At 38.6% G+C, this 20,932-nt stretch overlaps 3 protein-coding genes and 1 long non-coding RNA gene across 6 annotated transcripts; 2 read left to right on the forward strand and 2 right to left on the reverse strand.

Annotated features, from left to right (window-relative positions):
• The first annotated feature begins 706 nt into the window (after positions 1-706).
• Positions 707-13,867, forward strand: LOC116918137 (acid sphingomyelinase-like phosphodiesterase 3b). Of its 2 annotated transcripts, none has more exons than XM_032923754.2 (10): positions 707-1,000; positions 7,316-7,573; positions 8,810-8,872; positions 9,217-9,406; positions 9,792-9,916; positions 10,518-10,643; positions 11,397-11,569; positions 11,795-11,984; positions 12,432-12,556; positions 12,780-13,867. In XM_032923754.2, the coding sequence occupies exons 2-10, from the start codon at positions 7,489-7,491 to the stop codon at positions 13,194-13,196; spliced, it is 1,494 nt and encodes a 497-aa protein (XP_032779645.1). In that variant the 5' UTR covers positions 707-1,000; positions 7,316-7,488; the 3' UTR covers positions 13,197-13,867. The 2 variants fall into 2 exon arrangements, with proteins under 2 accessions (XP_032779645.1, XP_045026852.1); XM_045170917.1 differs by lacking the exon at positions 707-1,000 and adding an exon at positions 7,015-7,161.
• Positions 13,868-14,172: 305 nt separating this feature from the next.
• LOC123470562 lies at positions 14,173-15,025 on the forward strand. The gene is made up of 2 exons (XR_006644284.1): positions 14,173-14,449; positions 14,507-15,025. It is a non-coding gene; the product is annotated as an uncharacterized LOC123470562 (long non-coding RNA).
• LOC123470561 lies at positions 14,451-15,477 on the reverse strand. The gene is made up of 3 exons (XM_045170919.1): positions 15,080-15,477; positions 14,903-15,016; positions 14,451-14,841 (listed from the first exon to the last, which is right to left on the reverse strand). Exons 1-3 carry the CDS (start codon positions 15,285-15,287, stop codon positions 14,456-14,458), a joined length of 708 nt encoding a protein of 235 aa, XP_045026854.1. The 5' UTR covers positions 15,288-15,477; the 3' UTR covers positions 14,451-14,455.
• Positions 15,478-17,774: 2,297 nt separating this feature from the next.
• On the reverse strand, positions 17,775-18,936 carry LOC116918216 (coiled-coil domain-containing protein 25). Of its 2 annotated transcripts, none has more exons than XM_032923863.2 (5): positions 18,741-18,936; positions 18,586-18,677; positions 18,336-18,515; positions 18,069-18,271; positions 17,775-18,011 (listed from the first exon to the last, which is right to left on the reverse strand). In XM_032923863.2, exons 1-5 carry the CDS (start codon positions 18,811-18,813, stop codon positions 17,930-17,932), a joined length of 630 nt encoding a protein of 209 aa, XP_032779754.1. In that variant the 5' UTR covers positions 18,814-18,936; the 3' UTR covers positions 17,775-17,929. The 2 variants fall into 2 exon arrangements, with proteins under 2 accessions (XP_032779754.1, XP_032779755.1); XM_032923864.2 differs by having other exon boundaries at positions 18,586-18,687; positions 18,741-18,891.
• Between the last annotated feature and the right edge of the window lie 1,996 nt (positions 18,937-20,932).

Here is a 20,932-nt window from a genome sequence, read left to right on the forward strand (position 1 = left end):
ACAAAAAGGGTTAAATCCCGTATAGTGTACGTAACTGGGTTCTGTATATATTTATTCTTCACATACGAGCATGTAGCATATAATAGGATCGTCATTCTACTTTTCACCGTCACACGTAACACTTGGATGAGCGATGAAAAAGCGTGCTCGAAGTAATGCAATTGGTTTTACATGGCGGTGTTAGTATATACTTAACGCACTAATGACACGTTTGCCATTCGCGATGTTAGGATATTAAATTGTTAAGAGACTGCATTCGTCTCACTCGATCCATGTGAAAATAATAACGAGTAAAAACCTTGAGTCCTCCAAACTTGGAACCTTCATAAGAAACGCGTGCCATTTCCATTCCCGACGAGACACGAATATTTTCAAAGGACAAATAGTTGATTTCCACACACAAAAATTCGCGAATTAACATAAGCATCCGGATTGTGAACGGTCTGATTGTACTCAATGACGAATAGCGGAATAAAAAAAAAAAAACGAACGAACGAACGAATTTAGCGTTCAAAAGAATCGATCTTCGTAAGGCGCAGGCGTTTGGCACGACACGGCCGCCATCAAAAGAGGAGGGAGGGGGGCTTTTGCATTGCCAACTCCACCCAGAGGACCCCCCCTCCTTCTCCACCATCACCTTACCCCGTTTTCCCAAAACATACACACACGGCAGGGTTAGACATTTACCCAACGACGACGCCACTGGTGCACATTGAAGAAGCCCTCGATCTGCTTTAGGACTCGGATTCAGTGGCCCGGTCCTCGGCTGTTGGATAGGACGTTTCTTTATTTTCTCGTTTGCATCACGCGAAGTTCGGTAGTCATTTTTGTTCTTCTTGCCTGTCGATCACCAGACTTTGTTCGTTAACTGAGTGTCTGTTTTGGATGACTATGCGGCCGCACTTGGAATTACTTGAAACATTGCGGTGATAAGACAGCGTCTGTAAAAAGTATGCATCGCAAATTCCCAACGGCTCTCGACACGCTTGGTGCGATCACGGTAATCTATTTTTATTCTTTTCCCGTCGAACTGATCCGCTTCGATTGTTTTGTATAATCTCCTCCATCCCTTGCGTGAAAGAAAAAAAAAAAAGAAAAATAGGGCGAGCCGCCGGCGCGTCTTTTGCGTGCCGCGCCCTCTTATGTCGGCGTCTGTTTTTTTTTCTTTTCTTTTTTCTATATGTAACCTTCAAGGGCGGGATAAATGTATAGCCCATCACACCGCAACATCTAACGCATATGCCATTTTGTTCCATCGTTAGCTGCACACTCGATAAAAAAAAAAAAGAAGGGGGAAACGCGAAAGAAGAATAGAATGGAAGTTAGATGGGTGTTAAAAATAGACTGAAAAAGAAGCGCATCGATTTGGTGGTCCGCTTTGAGTCTTAGTTCTGCGGGTTTTTCTTCTTTTTTCTAGTCTTATTCTTTGCGGACAGAATGGTGGAAAGAAGGGTTTGGCCTGCCTTAGCTAATGTAATCGATTGTGGTCCAAGATTCGGCACGCCAGAGACCTACCAGAATTTTTGTTCTTTATTATTAGAAGGCTGTACTATTTTCCTTTTTTCCTTCTCTGCGTCTCGTTCTCATCGCTACTGTGCAAATTGGCTCACGCTTCTTTATTCTTTAATTGGCTTTCTGGCGCGGCGAGAAAAAGGAAACAAATGATGAAGTGGTCTGCATAAATATACGTAGCCACTTGGGTCTCGGCTGCTCTTTTTCTTTTTCTCGTCGGCTTATCTTTTTCGAATTTAACGGGAAATTTCTTATCCTAGCAACAGTCGCAAAAGACCGTGACGATAAGCAAAGGTGCTGCCTTTTGTTCTGCAAGTGCTGTGTACAATCTCATTTGATCGATGGTATTGACTAACTGTCCGGCTGTTGGACCTTGGCCGATGTCGGACCCTAACGTTTCGTGTTCTATAACTAGTCGTCTGTCGTTTTATTTAAATTTAAGAAAAGTGACGGGACGTATATTTCCCTAATAGCTTTTACGATGAAAAGAATATTTAGTTATAGCTGCTTCGCTTTTTAGAAGAAAAAAAAAAATGGAGAGCTCGTTGCAATAACTTTGTTACCTGACGTTCCGTACATCAGTCGAATATTATTTAAAATGAAAAGAAAACGAAAGGAATCAATAACTAGAGTTGAGCTGCTTTCTTTTTATCTGTGTTTTTAAACTTGCACTCTCTGACACGTGAAAATGAAAGACTCAATAAAGGAGTTTTCTTAGCTTCAAAATCACATATGGCCTGTTGGTGATTTTAGTTATTTCTTTTTGAAAAATAAGTCGTTTTCTTGCCATCTAAATTCTAATTCATCTGCTTTCATCTGGCCGTGTGACGTCCTTAGTTTCTCAGTCATCGTCCGGGTTCTCTTTTAGCTTATCGGATTATTGATTTAGTTGTTCTTTTGTCCATTTCGGGAACCACATCGATCTTCTAGCCCACTATTAGCGTTCCAGTTGCTGCAACTATATTCTAACAGTCTAACAGAAAAAAAAAGGGAGACAGGCATACGTCGGTATTACTAGCCGATCTAATAGCCCCCTATTGTGAAGGATTGAATCACGGCACGATCATTGTGGTCTGCATCGACATTCTACGGATTTTTTCCCCCTAGCATTTCAAGAACATTCTGAAACTCACTATACTACCGAATTTTGAAAACCTTGATTATCAATAGCCGACATGAACTCGGTAGCCTCCCTCTTCTATTTCCGTCTAGAAAAGTTGAGTTGCTTTCTTCCTCACGGGATTTATTTTTTATTATGGCTGCTCGCGTTTCGTACTCGTAGATAACGCAGACATGTATATATATATATATATAAAGTGTACACTGGGTGAAGAAAGAGAAATAACTAAATGGGGTCGATGGTGCATTTCGGCTGAATAGAAGGGAAGGCTTTAATCGAGTAGTATGGTGCATGCCACTGCTGCGTCCACAAGCATGACGTCTCTCTATACGTGCGAAACAGCTACACCCCCAGCATCAGCTCCTATTTTATCACGCAGTAACCTCGCAGTGGCGCACAATATGAGTCCCTCCAGCCCATATACCATTCGCCGAACTGCTCAGAAAGTATATTAAAGAAAATATAGATTCCACCATCTTTTTCGTTTTCTCCGTGAGGGGCTGATGTCTCAGCGTTCGCGTTGTATATTTCTCCTCTTTGCCCCACTCGTCCAATGTGGCACGTCATTGGCTTCCGTCTTTGGTGACTAAGAGACAGATTTAATCATCGTTTTGATTAGCTTGCCGTAGGGGTTTAGCCTTTCTTGTTACTATCCTCTTTTTATTTTCCCCTTATTCTTTCGCCAAGGAAAATCGAAAAGTCAAGTTGCAGCAGCATCTATACGGGAATAGACAGGACGACTGCACGCTAAGCAATCCTGGCTCTTCTTCTATAGTCGTGTTGCCTTCGTGCAACGCTGCTAGTGTTTTAACTATACGAATGTCAAGTATGTAACGAAAGGCATGCCAGCAATTGAGTATAAATCCAAGACAACAGGAGACAGAGTGGATAAGCGTTCTCGGTGTTGGATTCAGGCCACTTTTCTATCGTCTCCTATAGTGATGGATCGTCTGTCTTTCACTCCATCGCGTATATGTATAAGGTGGCCTATAGGCTGTTTGGCCTGTTAACCCATTTGTATAGTAGTTATACGGGATGCAGCATCTTTGATTCAATCGAAAAAGACTTTCGACGTGAAAAATCCCTTATATTGGAACGATATCCAACAAAAGTATTCGGAGGTTGTATACGACAATGTATATGGCTCCTATACACAACAGCATCCCCGTCTGTTGCACAATATCTCCGAATCAGTTGTTGATAAAAGCGAGTGATAGCTGTCTCGCATTTTCAATTTTCGAGCTCTAGTCATTCATTCTACATTTCTACTGTCGTGTTATTGACAAAGAGGTGACATCGCCAGGTGGCATAATCGTTAATATAAAGATGATGCAGAAAGCCATTGCTTTTTCACGGCAGCAATCTTGAAATGTCGAGGGTGACGTTGTCCAATTATATACGTTACAGGTATAAAGAAGAGCGCTAGAAAATGATCAATAATCTAACATTACGTCAGCGGAATGACGCAGCAGCTAATCATTGCATAATATTGGATTTTAAGTGTATATAGAAATTACCAAAAAAAAAAGTTTTGTTTTAATAAATTTTAAGCCTTATTGACTCCAGCGCCATATACGGTAAGGATTGTGTGGGTATCACAATGCAGTAAATATTGACACGAAGACGAAATTCTTTCACCAGGGGAATAAACTTCTGAGAGCTGTCCGAACAAACAATTAGACGTCTAATACGGTGGACGAGGAGCTATATACATTTACAGCTGACGCTTTCTCTCTACACAGAGTAGGCTATTCTTACGTGTGTATATATCCAATAGGCAGAAGCAATATACAGTGTAATCAGGACGAAGGGACGAGCTTAGTTGTAGGTTAAGCGTCTCTTTTTTGTTTTTTCTTCTACCGGCCCTGGTCGCTAGTCGAGCCCTCTATTTGGAGGCTGCTAATAAACCTGTTCGTTGTGTCTTCCTTTTGTCTCTTTGTTTCGTCTGTTATCAGGCGACCAAGTCTTTAGATGGTGGGCTGAGAGAAGAAGACGAACGAGTAGTAATGAGATTGTTATCTCGATTTAAAAGGGAAGCCAACTACAAAAGAAGAAAAGAGCTAGGAAAGAAAATCGGGCATGGACGTATGCAGCCAAATAGCTAATATATATGCCTTGGCGTGATTAACTTGAGTTCTTGTCTTTTAATGTTTAGGAGATTAAGAGCCCAAATAAAGGAGGGAGAGTCAATGCTAGGCAATGCGACTTCATACACGTAATCAACCAAAGGTTTGCGATGCAACGTATAATTGTATATCTATAGGGATGTATATCCTTGTCGTGAGCTCATTGATCACGTAATGAATTCGGATTAAGAATCGATCGTTCGAGTGTAGCAAATTCTATTTTTATATACAGGTCAACGTCGGGACTGCGATAAGTTTGACAGTTTCCATCAAGTCAGGCTGCGATTAATTTTCTAATTAAAAATCCGAGAAGGGCACACGAGTCGTGATTCTTCAAATGTGAACGGAGATTATGATTAAGTTAATTTGCAGGAGAAAAAATATGCAAAACTCGCATCTGTCATCATTCATCAGCCGTTTGTTCTTTTCAAATAGCGGGATTTTGCGTCATAAAGTATTACTGTTTTAATCGTTAATCGTCAAGACCAGTGAGTTGAGCATTCGCAACGATTGCAAATATAATTGGAATGTTGCTGGAATTACCCTGGATACTCTACACTATAAACAGATTACCTTGGATCAAACGAAACGGTTGAAAGTAACTATATCTAAAGGTTTTTTGCTTAAATTTTGTAAAGCTAGATTTGCATGATTTGTAACATCTTTTTGTAGGCAGCTGCATTGGGGGGGTTCACTTAACGAAGGAAACCAGGAAGGAGGCTTGTTAAGTAATGAGGGCCTCTTCAATTTAATGTCGATTTCTTAAATGTCGAATTCTTTAAGACACATATAGAAACTAATAGAAATTCATGAACCAACGGGAAATAGAATTTACAGCGATGAGTATAAGGATGAAGATTTCATCATTGACATGTACAGCTACACGCTAAATTTAGAAGCATTCAATAGAACGTCGAGTCATTGATTTATTCGCATAGTGTATAGGTCTACCTTACCTATCCAAACAGACCAGTGAATAAACTTTGATTATATGCTTTTAAGCCTTGATTGACCACCACTGATTGCCACCTTTACTGTGAAAATGGCGGAACTATTCACATAGCATCCAATGATGCTAATTGCCTTATGAATGTCTCATTTGCAGTGCATATATCGATCCAGTACATATCGAATTCGATTTGACCTTATTCCGGATAAAAAGAGTTTGGACTGTAATAATAATAAATAGTCTAAGTAAAAAAGGTATTGTATTATATATTCTAAAAACTCAAAAACTCGAGTGCTTGTACTTTAGCTATAGTTCGAACGTATATATATGCTGTATATATGTGAAAATCCCCTAGTATAGCGCACCACACGACCGCTGCACTCCTGTGCGTGAGCGTGACGAGGCGGTATGTTATGGGATTATGGAAAGTCCGTTCCAATAGCAAAACCAGAAACAGCGGTACTTGAGTTATAAGAAATGGGTGAAACTGGCCCACGCCAGTGTATAGTAATGGAAGCCACGCCTATTTTATTTATTGATCCACTGCCTGTGCCCGTACTGATGCCTTGCTAGATAGACCTACAACCCTATACATATGACACGGTGGCAGAGGGGCACAATTATTCTTCCACAATTTTTCTCTCTATCTTCGGCCATATTACGTTTAGCCTTCTTTTTGCCTCATTTGAATTTATTTGTTGCTTTTTTATAACACTGCCAGATCCGCACTGTTTATGTTTATAAGCGTATAGCTCTCGTCTTCAATTGCTGTTGAATGTTCCAATTTTGTTCCAAAGATGACCGCAGCTGCAGTTGTGTATAGGCTATACTACTGCAATACATATGCTATAGTGTGAAGCTGCCTGCAATATTTGTATAGATGTGGTTTCCAGTGAAATCCACATCAAAACCCACCCCTCGTCGTGTGTGTAGATAGGATAGTGTACCGGATGTTGTTTATCCGTACGGCTGCCACTGTGATGGATGGATTGGTATTGGTGACGAAGCAGAACAACAACTGCAATCTACTAAACAAAAAAGCTCCTACCCATTTGTTTACATCGTCAGCCGAGAAGACTATATTGTGAAACATTAACCACAACCCTCTTTTTTTTTATATAATAGAATATACCATATGTAAATGGTCTAGCCAGCGGAACATATATAATAACTAGTATCATCCACGGAGTTTTATTTGCTGGCGTGTTAGTGTCATTTCGCTTGTGGTTTTCCACATAAAATGGTGTCTTTAAACATATTTATGAACCATGCAGATATCATCAAACAGTCAGCCCGAGTCCGTCTTCTCTTATAGTTCATAAATTCCACGTATACAGTTTCGATTGTTTTTTTTCTTCATATTAAACAATTGGTTTATACAATGCAAACTATTTTGTACACTAGAGTCATAAAGCTCGTATATATACGAGAGTGTTCATAACTAGATCGTTCAGGTGCGATATTTGATGTACTATAGGCAGCCGAATCGTAATAATTTTGTTCTGAAAATGCAGTTTCATTCTTTGTACACATCAAACGAAAGCAGCTCATTTTATTCTAATGTTCTCTTGTCTTTTCTTTGTCCTTTTTTTTGTTTGAATTGTAAAGAAGGGGAAGACTGACAACTGAGTCCGGCGTCAATTGACAACGACCTTTCCTGTACGCGATTGACTTAAAGAGAAGAGAGAAACCCTAAAGGAAACTGGACAAGAAAAGCCCGAGAAAAGCCAGGAAAGAAGAAAGAAGAATACAAAGAAGAGAATACAACGCTTCTTCTTGCTATGGCTTTACTACGACTGGCGACTACCTTACTCGGCTTGGTCGTGATTATCTGCCATCTGACTCCGACCGCACGAGCTGGCATTGGTGAGTGATCATAGCTTTCATTTTATGTCAATATCGAGATCAGCTCCAGACTTCTTAGCAGAGACTTTAAAGAAAAGCGCGAAGGGTAATCGGAATGAGCGATCAACGTGAAAATCAAACGCCAATATAGGCAAAGAAAAATAAGTCCATATATCTAAATCTATATAGAACCGATCAATTCCTCTTATCCAGCGTATCGATCGAAAAAGAGTGTCCAGTGGGTGGTCATTGGTGGGCAACGATGTGAAAGAGAAAATACGTCCAGCTTGTGCTTCATATAGGCTACAGCTTCACCGTGTAATGTACACACAACTTCTTCTTTTCCGTTACATTTACATCTAAAATAATAATAATCTCTATTGCTAATTGACGGAAAGGTTAAACGCACACAGTAAATGGGGGGGGGGAATAAAGTGATCGCAATCGATAGTTTTCTGTTTTGTAAAATGATGTGGCCCACGCCTTTCCTTGTCTATACGTTGTATATACGTTATGGGTATAGGTGCTCGTATTCCCCCAAAATAATCGATGGTGCTTTCGTTCAAGTTGATGTGTTCTGTGCAAAACCCACTAACGTATTTCCCTGTAATGTAAAGCCCCGATTAGATAGTGCAACGATCAAGGGGTCCTAATCACTGTGAACAATGACATTCCTCCCTGTCATCGTAACACTGCACTGTTAGAAAAATGAACTCTTGTGCACTATGGCATGTCTTGGAGGAATTCATGAACATTGAACTTTAAAGGCCGTGTCTATAGTCAAACGAAAATTCAATAATGGCCGATTCCAAATATTGATGTCGAGAGGGATGATACATGACTTGTATGGCGTACGAAGAAAGGGCGTGAAATGTGTGTTGGTTACACAACAGTTTCTTATTTAGGAAACACATGAGATTTTTCTGTTGATTTAAATGATTTTAGCTCTGGTGGTAATAGCGGTCCTCCATGGAACGTTTGGACGACGTCTTGCGTTTTAAATTCTTTTAAACACATAACGAATACTCAAGGGGGGTGGGGTGATGGGAACCTCCTCAATCTCTCTGCAGAGTAATTTCACACACCATCAAGCACATCAAGATGTTAAACTTGGATGAACATAATTGACATTACTACGTCTGCAAATGAAAATAGTTTCGATTGAATCTTGCGATTTGTAATCACTAAAAAGAGAAGTGCAATTTTGTTTTTATTTTTAATTTGTTTAATACATAATTCGCCATTTTTAATTTGTAGGGTATTTTTGGCACGTGACCGATTTCCACTACGATGCTAATTTGACCGGGGCTGGAGATGGAAGTAAGTCCGTTGTTAATATATTCAACATACCATTTATTTTGTCTTGCATTGAATCCTGTTAAGGAAACAGGATTTCTTTGATGTTTCCAATGCAATTATCTGTAATCTGGGGATAAGTTTAAAAAAAAATAACCTTTTAAAGAATTTGAAAGGAAAAACTTTTTTCTTGAGAATGAAAATTGACAAATTTATTAAATATTTAAATGTAATATTCGCAGATGTTCTAGAAGGGATAACACTGGATTGCTAAATTTGCCACCCGGCCTTGTTGCGTTCATTTGTTTTTGCTATACAATTCCTTCGCTGCATTTCCGGATGAGCTTTTATTTCTGGTTTTTTTTCAGGTTGTGGGAACGGACTCAATAAAAAGAACGGAGGTGTTGGAAACAATAATAACCAGGGGCACCAAAATCAGCATGTTGTCGAACGATTCGGAAGCTATCGATGTGATTCCACTTGGCAGTTGGTGGTTAGCGCCGTCCAGGCCATGAAATCTATCACCGGAGAGGATATTGAGTTTCTACTTTGGACCGGGTATACTTTCTAGGAATCTCGCTACTATATTACACTTTCATTTATTCATAAAAAAAGGAGGAATAATCGACATTACAATCATAGTTTTGCATATCAAACTAGATTATTCTGCAATAGAACATTGTATAGATTTCGGGCTGCACTTTCAATTAGGCTATGCACACAAATGATGCGTTTAATTATGAAGCTTGTATCGTATTATGGCAACTAAAAAACTGGCCTTTTATATTTACTGCGTGACAAGGAAAACTATATGAGGTTAAAAAAATTGCCTTGGGCTAATGTTGCACAAGGTTTATGTTGATTTTTTAGTGACGTACAACTACCAGTTTTATTATGAAGAGAAATTACTTAAGCTATAGTGTAATAAATTTGGTTGTTATAGGGACTCGGCTGCAAGATGGATGGCAGCACCAGGTGATGATGGAAAGAGCCGAGTTCACGATGCAGTCAGCGCCGTAAGTCTTCTAATTCGGCGCTACTTCCCTGGCACAGCCGTTTATCCCGTTGGTCAGTTGATTTCACGTTCTTTCTTTCTTTCCTTTTTAAAATGAGCTCCGTGTCCATTTTTTTACTAATTCTGTGGTTTATAGTCATTAAAGGGCTAATCATTACAATATTAAATCAATCAATAAATTTTTTTTTAACGGGAAATGTTCTGGAATTCGTTGGTTTTTCTGATCCTCCCCTCCTTGATTTATTTGTCACCGTTAAGACGCAGAGGGGCAGAAACAGTGTATTCAACATCAAAAATGGAATATCCTAAAACTTTCTCCTTCCTCTCAGTTCGTTTGGTACAAATTCCACGACGATTCTAAGCCGATTTTGATACCTTATTGGTAGCTCCCCTCTGTCATTTTGTCAACCCACATTAGGGTTCAGGAATTGATAGGGAGGGCCATCGGAATAGAGCCTCCGTGACCTTTGGATGGAACGGATTAAAGAAGTATAGAGAAAATTGAGAATGTGAATTTTTGCCAATTCTCTCGATCACTTTATCTCCGAGTCAGTGCTGGGTATACAAAATTGTAAATGATGAACGTGACTGCACTTTTGGAGTTAAACTTTTTTATTTTCAAGATAATTTAACACAACTCTTGTCCTTTAATAGTTGGGGGCGCAGACGTTTGGCCGAGGGGTCAAACATCTTTCGGCAACACTGCACAGCCCTATCACGAATTGGCCAATTTATGGCGAGTTTGGCTCCCACCAGAGGCAGAGGCCACCTTCAAGAAAGGTAAACGTAACCTAAAGAGTTTTAAATGCATAATATATACGCGCAATACTTTACTGCAAGTTATATAACGTACCGAAAAGGATGTAGCCTATACTGCCATTTGCTAAAAACCGCGGCGGATTTGATGGTTTACCTGCCATAGGATGACCACTGATTTGTTGCGCTAACATTAGTTTGACGACAATTAAAAGTAGGCTATAGTCTACTTGTTCTTCAACAGGATTTTAAGTTGTGTGTAGAGCAGTTAGGATGTTTGCTGGACAGGTTTCTATCAGCTTTTAAAATCTAAATCCAAAAGCCTGCGCCTGTTATACAGAAATGTTTGTAAGGATTCTTTCCAGTAAAATTTAGCAGTAGGCTATATCTCCATCCGTTTCTTCCAACCCATTTCATTTGCCATTTCAATATCTTGTTTGGAGAGCTCCCTAAGATTATTATTTTTTTTAATTATATACCATATGCAGAGGAGGAAATAACACAACAAAAATGAGAAAACATAAAGTGTATCTTTTGAACGATGCATTTGTTTTCGCGTGTGACACATGCATGCTTAAACTCTATAGTTTTGATAGGAGATATGATAACATGACATTACGCCACACGCCAACTTGTATAGTAATCTCGGAAGTAGGCTATATAGCATTAGATATGAAATACATATGATTCTTACAACCGTAGACTGTAATACATGTTATTCACCTGTCTTCTTTGTTGCAAGTTTTTCATTATGGTTTTATTATTGTTGATTTTTAGGAGGTTACTACGTTATCGAACAGGCCCGTCTACAGTTGCATTTGATAGCGCTCAACACCAATTACTATTCGGAAGTCAATCACGCTACGGCAGAAAATGACGACATGGATCCAGGTGGGCAATTTGCCTGGTTTGAATCCATTCTCTTGAAGGCACGACGAAGAAGAGGAACCGTAAGTTTTCAAATTGCTTACATATACTACCCTAGTCTACTTATGTTTTATCTATAGATTTTAAGCGGTGGTAACCAACAGTTATTTTCCTATCAATCGCATTTTCACTTCTTGCCATCTCTTGATAATAATAAAAAAATAAAAAAAAATAATAAAAAAACCAGCCGTGTTTGATTGCCGTTGTAGAAATTGTACATAACTGTTTCTGTACATTTTATTGCCAAGGTTTACATTTTCGGACACGTACCACCAGGCATTTATGAGCGACATTACAGCCGCCAGGCTCTTCACTGGTTCCAAGATCGTTTCAACCGCAAATATCTGAACATGGTGCAAAGCTATTCCGATGTAATTGCCGGCCAGTTCTTCGGACATGCCCATACGGACAGCTTTCGCGTGATATACGATGACAACGGTCAGTATTATACGATGGACTCTCAAGAATAAGCTCCCCATATCCTTCCACAAGAGATGTTTCTCATTAGATTGTTCAAGATTGATTTCCTAGTTGAATAATTTGGTTCGACATAAACGTGCCGCTGGAAATTTAGGATCAATATGAATCAATCCAGCAATAGGCATTCGCTTTAATCATCCACACGCATAATGCATGCGCAACTGCTAAACCAAGACGCACGTGTGCCTCCTAAAATGCTTCAATCGAAACAGGATTTTGGATAGGTCTAAGGTGGTAAAGCATTGAAAGAAACAACATTGTGAAGAGAATGAAGTAAAAAATTCAAATTACCAGCAAAATTCAAGGGGTTGATAGCATGTTATTATAGATTCCTCACATTTTCATTGAACTTTTAGGATTTGGATTTTTGCTTGTTTAAAAACTTGTTTTTATAATTTTAATCAGGTCGTCCCATATCCTGGATCCTTCTGGCACCTGCTGTTTCCCCTCGTGAGCCTGGATTGGCAGAAGGCACTGGCCCGAACAATCCAGCTATTCGCCTCATCAAGTTTAACACGAACGATGGCCAAGTAACTTGCTTTTTAACACAAAACTTTTTTAAAAATTTCTATTCCACAGTCCACAGCCTATCAGAAAAATGATCGTATTTGTAAACTATTTGATCCAACTTAAATGTTTTAAGGCCCGCAGCACTTTGGATGCATCCAAAGTACTGTCGTACAGTCTACGTCATGACGTAGATATAACACGGACGCTAACATCCTTTTGGTATTTCAATTTTCCCTATCATAGGTGTTGGACTATTCGCAGTACTACTTGAATCTAACTGAAGCAAACGCGATCGGTCGAGCCGAATGGCGTCGTGCTTATAATTTTACGCAGCTTTACAAAATGCCCGATGTGAACCCGATTGCTTTGCATAATGTTGCGGCCGCTATGTTGACACACCCGAACGTGTTTCAGAACTATTACACAGTGAACCACATGCTACGAGATGGTCTGCCCTACTGCGGCTCGTTGTGCCGACAAGTCCACTTCTGCTCAGCCACACAAATAGATTATGCTGATTACGACGATTGTATTGTCACTGCTCTAATGGCCAGCAGTAGAAGCAGAGCAACTAGTTGGAAAACAAATTTCGCGACTATCTGCTGGAGACTTCTTTTGGGGATCCCTTTTCAGTTCGTCCTTGGTAATAAGCTATTATAAGCAGCGGAACTATATAGTTGGGAAAACGTTTTCATTCAACTACTACCTGTTGGAGACTCTTTTAGTGGTTCCTTTTCCGTTCATCCTTGATGAGCTAGTGGCTAAAAAAATCTGATATTCTGAAGCCATTGGAACCTACTGTGCAACTCGTGGTTCCTTTCTGAAAATTTCCGCTGCAATTTGAAACAAAGCAGCCATTTGCACTAGTACAAGTGGTACAGTGGCCTTGGTGGATAAAAGATAATTACTTCCACTTTTCTGTAACGCCATACAGAAACAGTGCAATAGTCTACTAACCTATATACAAGTAAACCAGTCACGGAAGTGATCATTCTGAAAGAGCGTGCTAATTTGATGCACACAGAATGTGAAATAATGCATTGACTCCAAAAGAAGACCTTTTCGAAATAAAATCTCTCCATTTATTAGGTTTACAATGTCTGTCATTGTTTAAAAGTTGAAAAAAAAATGCATGAATTATGTTGAAAAACTGGCTTTTGCTTGCATTTTTATTGTTTAATGTTGATCAAAAATTGTTTATATTACATGTTCAATTGTTCTGTTTGATTAAGACATACTACTTGTATATTGTACATACATCCTGGGAGGAAGCCATTGCCTGACAGGCTGCTTCTCTAATACATTGTCGGAGCAAGGCGTTCTTAAATGCACAATGCCTTTTACGAATATTTTCGAGTAGGCTACTGCAGTTCTGCTCCTTTTATATCTTTAAAACCGGTTATACCGTTTTTTACCGTTTTACCCGGACTTTCTACCCGATTTCTAGCCAAAAATATGACCATAGTTCAAACCTAGTGTGGCACTTTTTAATTTTAAATTTAAAAAAAATAATAAGAATCAAAATCGTAATGCAAAAATTCAAACTTATCTTTTAAAAAACTGTCAAATTGTTTTTTATTTGCTTTTTTAAGAATGACAGAAGTAGAGAATAGACCATTTTCACCTTGCGAAAAGCAGTATTCATGTAGTCCGGCAACCCTGCAAGCCGCCATTTGTAGTCTTACTTAGCCTTGTTTAGGTGGATTTAACATAGGCTAACGACTTTGGGGAATGATTTCTCCCATTAATTTTGCTACCAGGAGCAAAATTATTGTGGCACGTTGTACGTCAGGATATTGCCAACATTTCAAGTGCCAAATTTTCAAGAATTCGCTACAACTAGTACTTCAAATCGTCGTTACAGTGAAGGGCTATCAACATTTGAAACAATAACAAACAGTCAACAGCAAATGGTAACTTTAAAAAATGTGTAATTTTCTTATAAAACTTAAATTTCTTGGTATAATTAGGAATGTAAATGCCTTCTGAGGATGCAGAAGATCTTTTACATGATCCTTATTCAATGTAGCCAACTGTGATTGAAGATTGATGATTTTTTCTTTAAGTGCACTGACTTCTACTAACTCAGTTTCTGTTGTTGGATTTTCTGAATTTGGTGTTAATTCTGGAAGGATAAGTGGAAGTGCAAATGACTCTTGCTCGATGTCTGCTATATGTTTCAAGCCAACTGACAAATCTAGAGGGCCATCATTTTCATTTGATTCCATGAGTTGACTGTGATCAGATTCAGCAACAACTTCAGAAGTGTCAGTAATGTTGTGGTCCATTACATTACACAATTTATCTATACAATTTCAATTAATACTATAACTGTCAACTGTATATATTAATGAAAATGGTGAAACCTCTGTTGATGTTGTATCTCTTCCTTCTTTGATATCGAGTAGAGTAGTTTTTGTCAAGGTTAAGTGTTGGTGCCCAATCAACATTGTCCACATCACGGTAATATGATGGTTTACCTACAAAAATAGTATATAGTTTTCTTTCTTAATTGTAAATGATAAGTTATAAATAATAATTACCCGAAACAAAATGTTTATGACACACAAATGACTTCTTTTTGAGGTCTCCCTCATGAATGTGTAATCTACTTAGCCACAACGACCTTCTTTCACTAAGAATATTAAAATCATCCGGGTTTCTATTGTCATAAGAAAGTGGGATTGAAAATAGCCGAACATCACTGGCATGTTTTGAGTGACAGCCACGGACAACACAGTTTCGGACCATTACACCCTTCACTGTAACGACGATTTGAAGTACTAGTTGTAGCGAATTCTTGAAAATTTGGCACTTGAAATGTTGGCAATATCCTGACGTACAACGTGTCACAATAATTTTGCTCCTGGTAGCAAAATTAATGGGAGAAATCAGTCCTCAAAGTCGTTAGCCTATGTTAAATCCACCTAAACAAGGCTAAGCAAGACTACAAATGGCGGCTTGCAGGGTTGCCGGACTACATGAATACTGCTTTTCGCAACGTGAAAATAGTCTATAAAGCTACGGCTAATCGGCTATGGTACTAGAATTGACAGTCAACGTTGCCATACCCTAAACATATTTAAATTTATAATAAAAAAAAAAATACACGAAAAGTATTAAACTCGAATATTGAATGTTTCCTAACTTTACAAAGGTGCAAAAGTGCTAAATGCATTACTGTTTGTAGTTAATTTTATAAGTAGTTTTTAAGCCGCCATCTTAAAAAATGGCGGTAGATCTAACCGATCGCACCGAGGAACCGCATCGCAACAGATCGTCCATTTTTCGGGTAGATCAGATGGGTTTAGCCGATCTCGGCCAATCGGGGCCGAGCCCTAGATACGGCCTTGCCTAAACTTGAAAAAGGGTGGGCAAGTGAAAGAAAGTAAATAAAAATACAATTACAATGTATTACATGAAACGGGGCAAACAGGGTACAAATTAATATAATCGAGAACTGGTTACACTACTCATGGGTGACAATTCACAATGAACACTAATTTTTAAGGAAAACGTACCGTGGCTTAGTTAATTAATAATCTAAAAAAGGAAAAATTAAATTATATAATGATGAAAAGCATTGCATTACATAAATAAATAAAAACAAGAAATAAACAATTGTCGTGAGTAAATAACATGCAACAAAAACAAATGAAGGTGGCAGCCCTACAGATGCACACGAGACACACACAAAATATGGGAGCGGGACCGGAAAGGAGAAAGGGATGGAGGTTTGAGGATAGGGAGAGAGAGAGAGCCAATCACAATGGCTGATAGGTTTCTCCGCGAACAACCCGAACGGTCGAGTTGACTCGAGGAGGCCATGTTGTCCATGCAGCAATGCAGAGGACGCATAGTCTTTTCCCGTTATTGGAAGCAGATCCGTTTACGTTGGTCGCTCAAAACGGATTCTTTGAGTCGTTGCCAACGAATCCGTTTCCATTAACTGATGTGAACCAACTGCACACGCCACCTTTCTACTAAACACAAACTCCATCTGAGAACAGACTATGGTCCGTTCTTGTGTAAATTTTTATTACTTACGCTTACTGTTTGTTTTTCGTTTTTTTAGTTATGCAAATACTATGTTTTTACATATATGAAATCCTTTTCATTTTATAGAATAGGATTAAACTAAGAAACGGTGTATTTTTATTTAAATTAGAGTAAATTGTCATCCATGTGCACTTGGGTCGGTGGTTGGACCGGAAAAAACCGGTTTCAAAACCCGATTACTCTTCTTTGACCCCCATTTTCCCCGTAACCAGTCGTATCGGTTACATAGTGTATTTTGAATCGAATCAAACCGCTTGAAGCGTTGCTACCCGACTAGTAACCGATGTGCTATTTTTCGTGTAGGTCGGTGTGGTTTAATGTGCCTTGAGTAACCCCCTTATTCCAGTAGAACACGAAGTTAAAATAATTTTTAGCCGTAAAAATATAACTATGAAATACACAAATTTTACAGAAATGGATATCTCCTGATGAGTGCTATCCATTTTTGTTGAATTATCGCTTTAAAAGTACCTACACGAGTAGTAAACCGATTGAGTATTTTTTGTGTGCTTTAACGGGTATCAGGGAATTTTCTGTTCCGGTAAAAGTTTAAATCGGAAAAACAATAAATTTTAAATTTTAATTACAGAAATCGATAGCTCTTGATAATTTATATTCATGTCTGTAAAAATATTGCATGAAAAGTAATTAGTCGAGTGGTAATTGGTTAACCGATGGTAGCGGGCACAACCGTGTAAGTTGTAACCATTGTTGTAACTAATGAGTATAACGGAACGCAGTTAAGTAAGAAAACTACGTATATGCACGTTAATATGTATGTTATTAACTAATCTATACACGAAAACATATAGGTCTACTTCATATTTTAACCAAAGAGCTTTAATGGAACAGTGATAGTTTAAGTGTTTGTTAAATCAACTTGGGTTTGCTCTAAAAATTAACTGAAATCCGTAACTCACCGAGTATGGGTGTAGGCGTGTAGCGCAGTTCTTTCAGTTTTATAAATCTTTCTAAACCAAACATGCTTGTTGCCTGTTCAAACATTTTTTAGATACTTAAAACAAGAGGTTCTTTAAACTACTACTACTAACTCATATCTGCCGCTGTTAAAAGTAAGAAAATCAAGGAAACATAGTTCTTCGATTTACGAACATTCAAGTTTTGTTTGTACGGCTGACGACATACCTTTAAACAAAAAAGACTACTCACACGTTTAAAGACGTTCCAACACAAACACGTTATCTATTTCAAATTTTTTATCATTAAGAGGAAGGTCAAGCCTTATGCGATGCATCTTTTGCATCACGTATCGTATGTAAGAAAGCGAAGATTTAATGTAATAATCCAATGATTATTCAATGTAAGAGTTTTTTTTACATAAAGTCATCAGAATCATTTCCATCGTCGTCTTTATTGGTCTTCATGTTTGTTGTCTTCAACAAGCGGTCATAACTCCTAAAAACGGAAACATTACAATTGTATGTTGAATATACACTGTATAAGATAAGTTACCTCAGTTCAGCTTCTTCTTTCTTCCTTTTTTCTTCCTCTCTTTCTCTTTCTTTTTGCTCTTTCAAAACCCTTTTTTTGTCTTCTCTCTCTGCACAATCTCTTTGTTCTCTTTCAAATCGTAAATCTGGTTTTCTTTCAACTTTAGTTTTGTTTAGGCGATTAACAATTTCATTGATTCTCTTTTCCACTCTAATTTTACGGACCTAAAATTATTTGTCTTTTACAAACTTGTGTGAGGGATATGTGGGACAATGATACAAACTATACCTCTTTTTCCCTATGAAAGCCAACTTGCCCCACCTCCATCCCTGGGGTCTTCTTTAAATTCGACCAAAGAGTGTAAACAACATCAATGTTGTTCATTTTATTTCCTTGGATGCTGTTTGCTTTACACAATTGTGCAGCATCTTCTAAAATAGCAGCTGGGATATCATCAATGACTTGGCCCTGGATATTAAGTTCAACAATATGTATAACAGGATAATACATTTATCAAATTTGTGAACCAAAACCTCACCTTGTTGAGTCTTATATAAACATGGGCTGATGACAGTTTATCAACATGGAACCAAACATCTTCAGGCCATCCCCACTTAATCAACTCCTCATCTGGTTGTTTCTTAAAAAATTAATTATTCCTGTTATGTAACTAAGTAATTATGAGCTTCTTACTTTCATGTTTTTCTTCTCCCATAAACAGGGTACAACTTGGCTGTACTGCAGTGCTGACGAAGTAAAAAACCATTTTTTAAACTTTCAAATCCAGTCAGCTAATGGGAGATGGCCAGTGAAAAACCATTCAGATTGAAGTTTACAAGTCGGTATTGACACGTGTGAGGACCACTGCCTACAACCGGCCATGGACTACTCTATTTTTAAGGACGGGACTCTTCGACATTTCCTATGTCGGCCATGTAATTTTTATTTATTTTTTATTGAATTCAATAAAAAAATAATTATTATTGACTTACTAAATGTCCCTATATTGAAAATCAACCCTTAACGAGATATTAATTATTTTGTATCAGAAAATAGGGAAATTGGGTGGGCCGCCGGTGCCATCTGGGAGCCAAAAATCCTAACTCATTGCTTGTTTTCTTTCTACAATTTCAAGTTCAGTTGTCAATCAGCAAGATCATGCGATTTTAGTTGATAGATGGCACCCGACAATTCGAATTCAGTTGTCAATCAGCAAGAACTTGCGATTTTTGGTTGATAGACGGCACCGGCGGCCCGCCCAATTCTCCCCTCCTACCAAAATTAAAATCGCAATATCTTCTTAAATGATTCGTTTTATAAAGAAAAAAAATAGATGGTTACAATTGCCTTTTAAAGCTGCATTTAACGATGTTTTTTTTTTTTTTTTCATGAAAATAGCCCACCCGACCGTAACAAGGCGAGATAGGGAAAGAGTCCCGTCCTTAACAATAGAGTAGTCCATGAACCGGCGGTGGTAAATCCTAAATCGTGTACGCGTACAATGTGTACTGATATTTCGAGTGAAAACGGCGTGGAATGGCCTAGTCCTTCCTCAGATTAGGGATCGGCCCCGATTAGCCATAATCGGGTTAACCGCCCCGGGGAAAGGCAATCGGGGTGTAACTTCGTCATCCGGGGCGGGGCGGGGCAAAAATCGAGGTTAACCCGCTTGCCCCGACGTCATTTGCAAAAATGGCACCTGAATTCAAACTACGATTTTGGGTCGGGTTTTTATGGGGGCAACCGGGGAGAACTCCTCGATTTTCATCATAATAATTGATTTCGACTCGATCAATTATGTTTTTACGTTGATCGATTGATTACAATCGGGGTTGCATCCCGGATTAGGCACCCCGATACAACCCCGATTGAGATCGGGGTTCAAAAATTTTCACCCTGAGCCCCGAACTTTTGAAACACGATTAGCAAAATGCGCCCCGATTAGGGTCGGGGCCGATCCCTACCTCAAATCGAGACCTACTTAATGCTTAAGGCCTGTAAACTCGAATACCTTCTATGGCGGTGACGCCTGACGCGTTACCTGGCAACTTAACTAGCCCCTGAGCTACCTAATCCTTACACCTTACAATCGTATAATACCCAATGTATACACCAATTTAATAATAATATCATTTAATGACAACTAATAATAATAGAACAGTTCGTAGACATGATCGAATCAATACTATAATTACGTCATATACACAAGGAAGTTTAAAATGAATAACTTTAGTGAATTATTACTTAACTACATGTTTGTCAGACTAGAAATAAAAATACTGCACTTTACTAAACTTTATATTATAAACTATATTAATAATTTTTTATAACGGGATTCCTCTCAGCGTGAACCAACCAGGGTTCTAATGACTCTGCTGAAAAGTAATTTTGCAAATTATATAAATGATTTACTACATATTAGCATGGTCTAAGAACCCTTGGCCGAGAGGGCAGGCGCTTACCGTTAATAAACCAGGGTTCTTAGACCATGATATTACCCATATTAGTGATTACCATTTAATGACGGCAACATTGCCTTACTACGTTTGGCAACATTGAAGTTCTAAAAGCAATAGTATTCTGCAACTCAATCTCGTTCAGGGACCTGAACGCTGTCAGGCAAAACATGACGACAACTCCTGATAGGGTTCAGGTCCCTGGCCTCAATTTGCAGCAAGAGATAGGCAGCTCAATTCGCTATACTAGCGCAACTTGCCTTTCGCATTCAGTTGCAACTCCATCTCGTTCAGGGACCTGAACCATGTCAGGCAAAAACACAAAACCCACGAGCCGTTATTTTTTTGTTTTGTGTTTGTTATTATTTATGATTATTGTTTATTTTTCTTTCTGTTTCCTTTCCGTAATACAATGCCTTTTAACCTTAT

The sequence above is a fragment of the Daphnia magna genome, linkage group LG3 (assembly GCF_020631705.1).
Source record: "Daphnia magna isolate NIES linkage group LG3, ASM2063170v1.1, whole genome shotgun sequence".
Lineage (NCBI taxonomy): Eukaryota > Metazoa > Arthropoda > Branchiopoda > Diplostraca > Daphniidae > Daphnia > Daphnia magna.